This window comes from Haemaphysalis longicornis, unplaced genomic scaffold (genome assembly GCF_048455015.1).
Source record: "Haemaphysalis longicornis isolate Haplotype H1 unplaced genomic scaffold, Haemaphysalis longicornis Haplotype H1 scaffold_10, whole genome shotgun sequence".
In the NCBI taxonomy this organism is placed as follows: Eukaryota; Metazoa; Arthropoda; class Arachnida; order Ixodida; family Ixodidae; genus Haemaphysalis; species Haemaphysalis longicornis.
In genome coordinates, this window is record NW_027526204.1 from 137,571,799 (window position 1) to 137,582,899 (window position 11,101).

An 11,101-nucleotide genomic window follows, 5' to 3' on the forward strand; every position below is an offset into this window, starting at 1 on the left:
TAGCGAGGCTCGGTCTACTCCAGGACAACCACAAAGAATGCTTATGCATTGGTAGAGAATATGAATAATTTCGGCATACAATTATTTGTGCATGGATACGCCGGCGCGCTATACGCTTAACTGATCAGCCTTCGTGCGGACCTTCACAGGGAAGCCCTGTCGGCGCAGCTGGCCAGCGACAGGTGCTACGGGCGAGTGAGGCTGGCGCAGTGGCTGAACAGCGACGTCTCCGGCCTGTGCGCCGCCCTGTCGGACGGGCAGTCGATGTGCCCCGTCGAGCTGCAGCTCTGCCCCGTGGACGCGTCCGCCGAGTCCTTCTCCGAGCTCTGCAGCGCGCTGAGCTCGAGCCATCACGTCCAGGGCCTGACGGTGGAACTGCTGAACGCGGACCGGGCGAGCTTGACTAGCGTGCGGGACATGCTGAAGAAGAACAAGTCGCTGAAGCGTGTCACGCTGACCAGCAACGACTTCAACCCCGACAGTTCTGCCCAGGTGTCGCTTGGCCTGCGCTCGAACACTAGCGTCACGGACCTGACGCTCAATTTCTGCCACTTCAAGACTTCGGCGGGGTTGCTGCTGGCTCAGCTGATGGAGAAGAATAAGACATTGAACCAAATTAGCATAACGTGCTACTTTGATCCCCAGCCGGGGTGTTTGGCGGCACTGGGTCGCGGACTGCTGCGGAACAGGAGCATAATAGACTTTTCCGTCGTTCGCTGGAAAGACAACGAGTGCTGGCATCCGAACATCGGGGTGGCCCTTCAACGAAACGTGTCGCGTCTCCACCGGGCCGTCTGGTTTGTGCTCAAGCCGAGCCTCGAGAGGTCGGAAGCCGAGGTGTTCGAGCAGATCGAGTCGAAGGCTTGCTTGCTGTCACGCCTTATGTCCGCTACCGGGATGACGGAGGAAGAGGCGCAGGGCGCTGTGCGTTCGGCGAAGCGATTCATCCGCCTTCACTTCTTCTCCATTACCGGACTGTTCTGCCGCACGCTGCAGTGCTTCGCGGGTAGCGGCACACAGATAGACTCGCTGAATTACGAATGCTTGCTTGCCATAGCGAAACACCTGAAGGTGTCGGATGTCCTTGCCCGCTGACTTTATAAGTGTTGGACAGCTTCCGTCCCCAGGAGCCTAGTTCTGAAATAAAGTGAGCCAGTAACATAAACGCTTGCGACGCAAGGTTGATTTAATTCGACTTTTATTACGGCGTAAATGCTATTAATGTACGTAAAAATTATGTAGTGTGTTGTAAGATAATCTATGAAGAGTTCATCTCATGTGACTCGTTGTAACGAACATTAATCATGACCACCATCAACAGCCTATTTGGGTCTACTTCGGGGAGAAGGCCTCTCCCATTGACCTCCAACCGCTCCTATCCTGGCCTTGGAGTTCAATTTCTGTGTCGAAATTTTCTTATTTCTTCCGTACCTCTAGTTAATCTAGTTAATTTAATTTAGTTAATTCTAGTTAAGACAGGTTAAATGACAACCTAACAAAGGCAATAAATGGATGCTCGCCCAGATGCCAAGACACACGGGTTGCAAGAACATATCAAAGGCAGCACGAGCGTGAAGTCTACGAAGCATACCTCATTCACAAGGCAGGAAACGATTACGTTAGCAAGGCATCTGTAGATTTACAATGTAAGGAAATCCGCTATATGTATTCTTAAATAAACAACAACAACAAAAAAACTAGCTGCACTATACGTGATTGCCTTGCCTTGCCCATCGCCTCTTGCCACGCGCTGATAGTTGCGCTCTTTCTGCAGTGCTCAGGAAGTGTTCATCGCACGTATATAGTTCCGGTGTTTTTGTATTGTGTTTGTGTTTAATTTTCCTGTAATGATTCCTCCTCGCCTCCTCTGCCTCTTCTCCTTCGGAATATTTGGCAGGCCGCGGAATAAAACCACCAGTTGCTATCGTGTGTTGTCGCCCCTCGTCCCGTTTTTGCGCGCTGTTTGGAACTCAGCTACCTAACACTTAATTCCTCTTAAAAACGAAAAGCGCGTCTTGGAAGGCCTAGATCTGTCCATTGCGAGTCTGACGTTATCGTACTTCACTGTCATTTCTGTGTGCAGCTGGGAACAAAGCATGCGGTGGCCGCCCCGTTGTGTCGTCGTGGCCGTCACCCATTGAACTTGGATGGCCAAGTGCAACACGCATGATCCAAGGCAATCGTCTCGTTGCGCGCATAGCGCGAGGGGAGGCACTTTGACGACCTTATCGTGATGACACAGGTGGGATATTCGCATTTATATGAGCCGGCCAGGAACGAGACCCGTTGAGCAGCGACCTCTTTCTTTTTCTCTTCTTTTATCCATTCTCTCCCGATATTTATTCCTGCTCGCTGGCGAGTCGTAAACGAACGTCCCCCTGCTCGCGCATTTCTCCCTCCCCGATCCAAGCCGACCCGGCGTGTCCAGCCTCTGACGGCCGGCTAACCCCTGACTAACAAGCGTGACCTTGTTTCGGCATCTTGATATCCACAGCTTCGCACCATGACTCGCACCGGCTGGCGTCGCGTGCAGTGTTGGTACTTCGTTGTCGTCGTCATCTGCCTGCATGGTGAGCGTTAATTGGTTAGCCTGCAAAACCTCTTCGCCGAGGTGTCGAATTTCCTCTTTGCATTGGTGGCTACTTCACCTTAAATGCTGCAAATATTAGGTGGGTGAGGGAAACGTTTTATTAAAACGAAAGACCATAAGTCATGGTGGGAAGTAAGAATGAGGGGAAACGAGGGGGTATGGAGCTTGCGCTGCATCGTAGACAACGCTGTTCGCTGTATACGTGCGCTGTTGGTGGCATCGTCAAGCTTTACCGCAGCCACTTCGGTCAACCAGGCGTCGGGGCCAGTGCGTCCTATTATTGAAGCAATTACGTGAGGTGTTCTTTCATTATATTTATGCTAAGAATGCCCATAGAATGTTCAGACAGGTGTCTCGGAGAACAAATAAGAAAATCAGCAGATGGCAGAATACAGCAGAATCGAGGGCCTATGTGTTTGGTATGGATATTTGGAAGAAGCACATCTGATTAGAAAGTAGAGGACATGAGACAGACTTCGAAGCTTTTAGGCGGATTTGTCGTTTTTGTGATGCAGCCATCGTGGGTAGTTTGCCTGTTGTCTCTGTTAATGCTGCAGCTGATGACTTCCCGCTTCCTTTCACTAGCGTTTATGGCAACAGAGCTGGTCGGCTCAATGTTTGAACTAAAGAAGTAATCATTAACAGAAACATTAGTTTCATATTCCTTTAAAGCGCCCTTAACTTTCTGGAACTTACATTTTTATGTGTTCAGATGCGCCATCAAACCAAATGTTTAAAGCTAATTCTTAATGAAGCAGAAAATATACATAGTGGACAGCCACAGCAAGCAAAATTGTTCAAGCTAAATGTACGCAACAAGTCCTAGCTTCTACCAGGATGTCAATAATTTCGGTAAAGCCTTTCTGCAAAACTAGATGCTGCATAAAGCATGGCTCTCATAGTCATATACAACCGTACGACGATTTGTGACGACACGAATGGTCTTCGAGCAATCAATGGGATGGAGCGAGGTCACCCATCTAGGTTTTCATCGATTTCTGGCCTATAAAATATTTTCGGCCCAATATTATTAGATGAAAGCAGATAGGTTTGCCGGCATGTTGTCGCTTACATGCTACTCTGCAGGGATGGGGAGGAAGGAATAAAGGCCCCAAAGGAAGTAGGGCAGGAGAGAGAGAGGGGGAAAAAGGAAGAAGCAAAAAAAGTTAACATGAAGCTGTGCGTGCTCGCGCTTGTCCAGATGGTCTGGCAGAATGACTATATTTATTCCTAAATTGTCTCTGCGATGCCGATGTCGTGTAACAGGTCGATTACTGTAATATATCTGAACTGGGTCAACACAAGTCAATTTATTCCTTGCCTTCAGTGTACCTGATAAAAACCTCTGCAACATTGGTACTGGAGGATTACCGCCAGCGCAAACGACGGAAATGCTGAACAAGCGCTGAACAGGCCGATAGATGTGTCCTTATCTTCTGCCTAACGAAAATTCGGGAAAGAGCAAAAGCCGTTATGCGGAGCGATGGGAGGCACTGCTGGCAAGCGTCCGCTGTGAAGATCAGATCGGTCTGGTCCAGCGGCCACGCGAGGCAGCAGAGAAGCACAGGAATGTTCGTTTGTTGCACAAGGGTGCCACTCGTGCTGAACCCCGTCGGGGGCTGTAGCACACTACTGCACAAGACTCCGGTGGAGTGCCACCCAACCACGCAAGAAATACCTATAAATAGATGTTTTTTTCAGTCCAAGACGGACGAAGTTTTACCGACAGAAGCATTTCTTTTAGGCAGTGAAGCCACATGACAACTTTGCAGCAAGGCAAAACAAATCACATTTCCTTCCAAACTCAAACTTATGCGCAGACAAAGTGCGTTCAGGCTTCACTGAGAGCATGAATTGAAACGCCGCACAAAATACTCACACGTACACACAAAACGACAACATTAATCTCTTATTACCAGTAGTCGCACACACGTACAAAACAACGACAGAAATTTCTTGTTACCAGTACCCATGCACACGTACAAAACAACAAAAATCTCTTGTTACCAATATTTACGCACGCATACAAAAAAACAACAAAAATTCTTGTTAGCTCCGGACTTTTTTCTGCGCCCTCTGTGCCTTCTGAGCGGCATGTGTTGAACAAAAGCGATAAAAATTAAAATATATGCTCTGTTTATAACTTGACACACCAGCGTGCCCCATAAAGGTAAGTGCTAAAACCTTTTGCGGGATGGAAGAAGACTACTGCATCTTAGGCTTAAGCATTAGCAAGAAGTACAAGCGTCGCTATAAGTGATTTGTTGTTTTATCATCTTGGTTTTCAGTTATAGCATCATGTTTAGCGGAAGACCGGGAAAAACGGAATGTTGGTGAGTGCTTTACAACTTTTTTTTTTCGATGACTTACTTGTTCTCAAAACCAAGAAAAGTAATATATACGACTTTCATAGCGAACGATGTTTCCGCCTTTTCTGCGGTTGCTTTACTGAATTTTTTCTGATGGAGGCAAAAAACAAAACAGAAAACCGCCCTGTGACCGAGAATTTGGCTCGCGTTCAAAATACCCGGGTGGTTACAATTAATCCAGTGCCCTCGACTACGGCGTGCCTCGTAGCTGAGGTGTGGCCTCGGCGCGTAAAACCACAGAATTTGAATTACATAATAACTTTGATTCATTCAACTTGCTTACGGAAATTTTTCCTCGGCAAGAGATGAGGGAAAGTGGCGAACATACCTTGATTTCATTCACTACCGAGATTTTGTGATTGCCGTGGCCACGTGGGGCGTCGTGCGAGCCAAGTTATACAGGCTTCTTTTCTTGTCATCTTCTCACAGCGGACACCGCTTCGTCTATTATTGATGTCAACAAGGTGTCGAAGCTGCTTTCCGATATCGCAGCAGCTGGAAAAACTGGTACGTAATCTAGAGACTCAATCTCGCACAGTGTGCTCACAAATATAAAATATAGACACTTGGCGCCTTTATTGCTTTGGCAATAAATAGCACTTGACCTTCCCTTTAGAGAGTCGTAGAGTGCATGGAATGTGGAAAGCGACAATCTGACTGAGCAAGAAAGGAATCAATCAATCAATCAATCAATCAATCAATCAATCAATCAATCAATCAATCAATCAATCAATCAATCAATCAATCAATCAATCAATCGATCGATCGATCGATCGATCAATCAATCAATCAATCAATCAATCAATCAATCAATCAATCAATCAATCAATCAATCAATCAATCAATCAATCAATCAATCGACCAATCGATCGATCGATCGATCGATCGATCAATCAATCAATCAATCAATCAATCAATCAATCAATCAATCAATCAATCAATCAGTCAGTCAGTCAGTCAATCAATCAATCAATCAATCAATCAATCAATCAATCAATCAATCGATCGATCGATCGATCGATCGATCGAGCGAGCGAGCGAGCGAGCGAGCGAGCAGGCAAACATGGAAACGTATAGTCCTGGTGCGCGCAGGCTTTGTTTAGTTTTGGGCTAATCCTTGATGCAAATATTTGCTGTGTGTGAGTGTTACGGTAGACGACTTTCCCAGTTTCATTTTCTTGGCACGGGATGTTCCGCCAGATGTGTCACCAGCTGATTGGACTACATTTTCTTAATCGACTTGGTCGATTATAAGAAAAAAATGTGGTAATGATTTTTTCTTGCCTTTTCAGTTAAAGACGCCTTGGCTAAAGCTTGGCAAACTATCTCCAATCTAAAGGTTTTTAAGCGGAAAAGTAAGCTCTCCCTCGTATCCTTCATGAAATTTATTGATTTAGTGGTTACTTCGAAAACTTTGCCGCCATGTTTGTTTTACACCCATTTCAGATAAGCAAGCTGTGGGCGACACAACGGTAACAGTTCGTTGAGGCATTACTGGATAAATAAACTTTGCAGCATCCTACAGGACATTATTTGTTTTTCTGTGGTGTTTTATTAGCAAGTGAATGAAGTTGCCCAGTCAGATGTCCGCGACGGGCCATTTGTGGGTTAAATCAGCGACATATCACGGAACGCATACCGACTTGGCATCAATGTCCACGTCCTATGCTAGCGGCAACCGATTACGAAGCTACCACGTACCAACAGGTTTCTTCGGTTTGGGTCCGAATAAATCGGTCTCTGCCGAACTCCCGCGTCCTTAGCTGTTCCGAACCACGAATAAGAAGCTTGCATAATTTGATTTTTTGTAAGGTTTGACGCTTTGAGGAAGAGCAGAGAGTTATCTCAGTTCGAAGGCACAAAAACACCGCTAGCGCATGCGGTTACATACCATGCCACGCACATCTATGTGCGCAGTGTTGGAATTCCCTGCGCCGGTAGGAAAAGAACTTTTCGTGGAGAAAAGGGGACAAGTAGTACACTCTTTTAATGGGTGCTGTTTGGGTACACGGTGTAGTCTCCGACGCGTAGAGCAGTACAGTCATGTTCATTCGTTGCACATTCACGCGTGCATCCATTCCAGAGTGAAAACGAAGTGTCTGCAGGAGGCTACTTTTTCTGGCTTTATCGCGATCATCTCACTCAATCCCAACCATTCGGTTAACCCTTTCGCAAGTGTACAGCCCTCCACAAAACCAATGTCGCAAGCGCTCGTTCCCTGAAAGTCTTGTACACGACCGACACCACTGTGATCATTTCCCCCTTGGTTGCGGGGGATGGGAGCGGTTGGTAGACATAAATTGACTGACTTTTGCCGAAGTTAATATCCGGAGGATGTTTGCATTACAGCACGAGTGCGCGGGTAGGGGGCGTGGTGGTCATGATCTTTGATGCGATGCTCGACGCCTGTGTAGGGGTGGATCGAATCTTGCACCTTTCTTTATTCCCAGCTCTGATTTACCATAAGGTTCTGACGCCGAACACTTCTGCAGTAACTAGCAAGTAAATCGCTCTTCTGTTTATTTGCATTTCTCACGTTATAAAACGGGTACAACTGTGATACGGGTCTAGAAGAGGGGGAAGGCCAATAATTCGATGGAGGGCTGAAATAACGAAGCTTGGAGGGAATGAATGGACTCGAGCAGCGCAGGAAAGCAGCGAATGGAGGTTGGGAGAGGCATTCGTCCTGCAGTGGACTTAAGTAGGCTGGTGGTGGTGATGATGGGGATTGTACTAATTACTACAGCATTGCCCAGTGTAGGCAACTGCATCACTCAAACATATCGCGTTAGAGTTTTGACGCTCAATTTGGCCGCAATCATGTTTGCACTTGGTTGTCGGCCTACCGCTGAATAAATTCTATAGTTTCTGTGGCCCCACAGTTCTCTATCCCGTGAAGGTGTTGCATTTATTTCGCCGTATTTGAGCTAACGGTAGCACAAATGTCAGCGAGACGCTTATCCCCCTTCACACGAGCAATTATGCCTACCTCGCTTGCTGCTCGATTCCCTGTGAATCATTTTTTCTACTTCCCCAGCAGGCGTCTTTTTTACAGGTGACCACATAAGCAGCACGCAGAGATCAAAGCCGCTTCCCACCGATTCATCTTTCCGTATCCATGTGCACGCACGAGGCGCAAACTACGAGAGTTTTGAATCAATCAGGCCGTGAGCATTGACCATTATGAGCGCTTCACGTTGCAGCTTTCCATCAATCGCCTGCTCGCTCTAGTCTCCGGCAATTACAAGCTGTCTGGATAGTAAGGCCCGCACAGGACTTGCTTTGTACCAGTCTCTTTACGTCCAGTCTTAGGCTAAAACTAGGGCCTGCACTGAAGACGTTTGCAGGCTTCGGCTGCTCTGCAAATCGTCCCTGGTGGCCACTCGTAGAAGCTATTGCCGGTGTGCAGGTCTTGTTATCTGTTGGCTGTGCACAGCGCGTCCCCTGGCCCGCAGGCAGCGGCTTCACAGCTACCGGCTGCTTCCTCGGCGGCAGTTCGATGCGAGTCACACGTGTTCGGAGCCGGCCACAAGTCGTATTTCTCCCATGGCTGGTCAAGCTGCGTTCGTGATGTACTCGTCGCAAGCAACAGCTGTAGCCGACACGAGCTTGTTCCCAGAAATATCGACGTGGCCTTTCCGTTTGGCCGGCCCACCTTCTCCCGTTACCCCTTTCCTTTTTTTTGTTTCTGTTTTTCAATTTGTTTCGCCCCACGTACGGGGATCAACTTTGGAAAGTTTCTACAGGAATTAACGAGCTAACTCGTAGTGATTGAGAGCTGAACTGGATCTAATTCATCTCGTAGTAGCGCCGAGGTGCCCCAAGAAAACGGAACGTCACGCTTGACACCTGCTGAAGGTAAGTCTTGTTAATGTCTTCCGTGGTTTTCTCTTGGGCCAAGCCGCCATATTGGTTGTGTGTGAACAAGTGGAGGACGTGGCCGTACTATGAATGGCACACTGTTGTCTTATGGACTCCGCGAGTTTGAATGGGTGCCGCAAAATTTGAGCATGCAAGTACAGTAGCTGGAACACATTAATTGATCTATGGCGAAGGGGAATTGTGCGTGAATAAACCTTTATATAACCAGTTACTGAGCTCATAAATTAGGCACCACGCTATTACATGTTTCGTGGGCACACAACACAACTAAGAATTAATCTAGGCGTGTAATCAGTGCACAGTGCTTGACACTAAGGCTCTGAAAACAGCGGAGACGTGATTTGTTGATCGAGAGGACATAACTCACTAGTCGCTTCACCGCTGGGAATGTGTTTCGTAATAATCGCGACCTTTCATTCAACAGCAAGAGGCCGTCGTTTCCGTGAAGAGATGTGCTGGATTTATCGTCACTTGTTCTCGTTCCTGCCATGGCTGGCTGCTTTGTGCGTGTGCACAAGGTCACGCGGATTCACGGGTGAGCTCCTGTCCTGTTCGTTCGATTTGCCTCCAATTTGGTCGGTGAACAAAGAGATTTTTATTTGTTTCCTTTTTGTTGTGTTTGCACGATGTGTCTACACATAAGAATTTATCTTAGTCGGCAACGTGTGACCACTCTTATGTGTTATTTCTGTAGCAACTGCTTTAGAATATTGTTTCTTTTTAGTTATTTGTTTTCTCGTTTCTCTCATTTATTTCATACGTTATCACGAATTACACAGCTAATGCGTTCGAGTCTTCAGGCGAGCAATGAGTTAAGGGAGGTTAATTTTGTGGAATTTAGCTACATGGACGTCCTTTTAGAAGTACTCCCATTTCGCGGTCTTGTGCTCTGCCGAGATGCCACTTTCTAAATGCGAGGACAGAAATGTATGTTCAGCTGGTGGTCACCTTGTGTTGAAGCTACCCCATAACGATTTTAAACAAGCACGATAAAAATTGCTTTGCCGAAACGGCTTTTTAAAACAATAATTTGCCTTTTTTGTTTCAGAAGAAGACATTGTGCCAGATGGTAACCACGTATGATGTTTTTAACACGTATCTGAAGCAATTTTTTGAATTTATGCTGCATCACTGATGGTAACAAACACATCATTTTTTCAGATTTTGATGACTTGTCCGATGGTAAGGATATTTGCTTCTGAAATGTCTCCACAGATAGTTGACGAAGTTTAATCACGTGATACATTTTGTGTTTATTTAGGAATTAGAATCTATGCCGTGTCTCCACAGATAGTGGACGAAGTTTAATCACGTGATACATTTTGTGTTTATTTAAGAATTAGAATCTTTTCCGTAACAATAGAAATTGTTGGTGACCCCAAATGCTGGAGGTTGCTTGGGGTACATTGATTGTTTTCTTGTATAGAATTTTAAATTCAGAGAGCAATTTAACAAGAGCCAGGGTTACGATAACTTCGCGACTGCAATGAGTTTTGTTCACCTATATTGGATTACGTAACACAGTGTGGTATGTCTTAACTGTTTTTGACAACGTGCAGCATTAACGAAAATGTGAGCAGGCATAAAAAGAAAGTGTCCTTATTTTTGTACGGGCAGTATGTGTACAAGCAGCGGTCCTGTGAAATCCTAGCACGTACGAAGAGGCTGCTGTCATTTAAGATTATGGACACATAATCTACGCAAGTGATACCATGCATGGATGATATGATTAGGGTAACAACACAACACTTCATTTGATCTGCTCGAAGTTTGGTCCTTCGCTGTGTCAAGGAGTCTAGTTACTTGAAAAGAGTGACAATATGTCTTTCAGTGCGCTGAAATTGTCATAAGGGCGTTGAAGTTTACAGTCGGCAGCATGGCGGATCAAAGGATTTGTGCTGATCGGCCATGCTTTTAACCTATGGTCAGATATTCCAGGATAACTTTCTGAGCCGTCTACTTGAGATGAGTTGCTGAGGATGCCCAAGCTCATTGGTATAACATGAAAGCCCGAAAGCGTCCCTTCTGGCTAGATTCGTCGACGATTCTTCTGCTGATGTCGACGCTAAGCGTATACAACGTAGACATTAGACGCATTGCAGTTGCTTGTTGCAGGATTAATGCTGCTGTGGCACTGCCTCCACAGAAGCTAAAGGCCAGCCGAGACCGCACGCGAGATTTTTGATGCACGTGCTTTTCCTTGTGTTTTATTTCTATTCTGACGCACGTGCTGAGTGAGCGCGTCGCGGGCGACGGGTAA

The 11,101-nt window shown here is 46.4% G+C and overlaps 1 protein-coding gene across 2 annotated transcripts in view; it reads left to right on the forward strand.

Annotated features, from left to right (window-relative positions):
• LOC144159439 (uncharacterized) overlaps window positions 1–2,076 on the forward strand; it is a 39,922-nt gene extending 37,846 nt beyond the window's left edge. For both annotated transcript variants that reach the window (XM_077690930.1, XM_077690929.1), the window contains one exon: window positions 150–2,076. In XM_077690930.1, the coding sequence (XP_077547056.1) occupies window positions 265–1,095 (831 nt within the window). In that variant the 5' untranslated portion in view covers window positions 150–264 and the 3' untranslated portion in view covers window positions 1,096–2,076. The remainder of the gene's footprint in view (window positions 1–149) is intronic.
• Window positions 2,077–11,101: the final 9,025 nt, after the last annotated feature.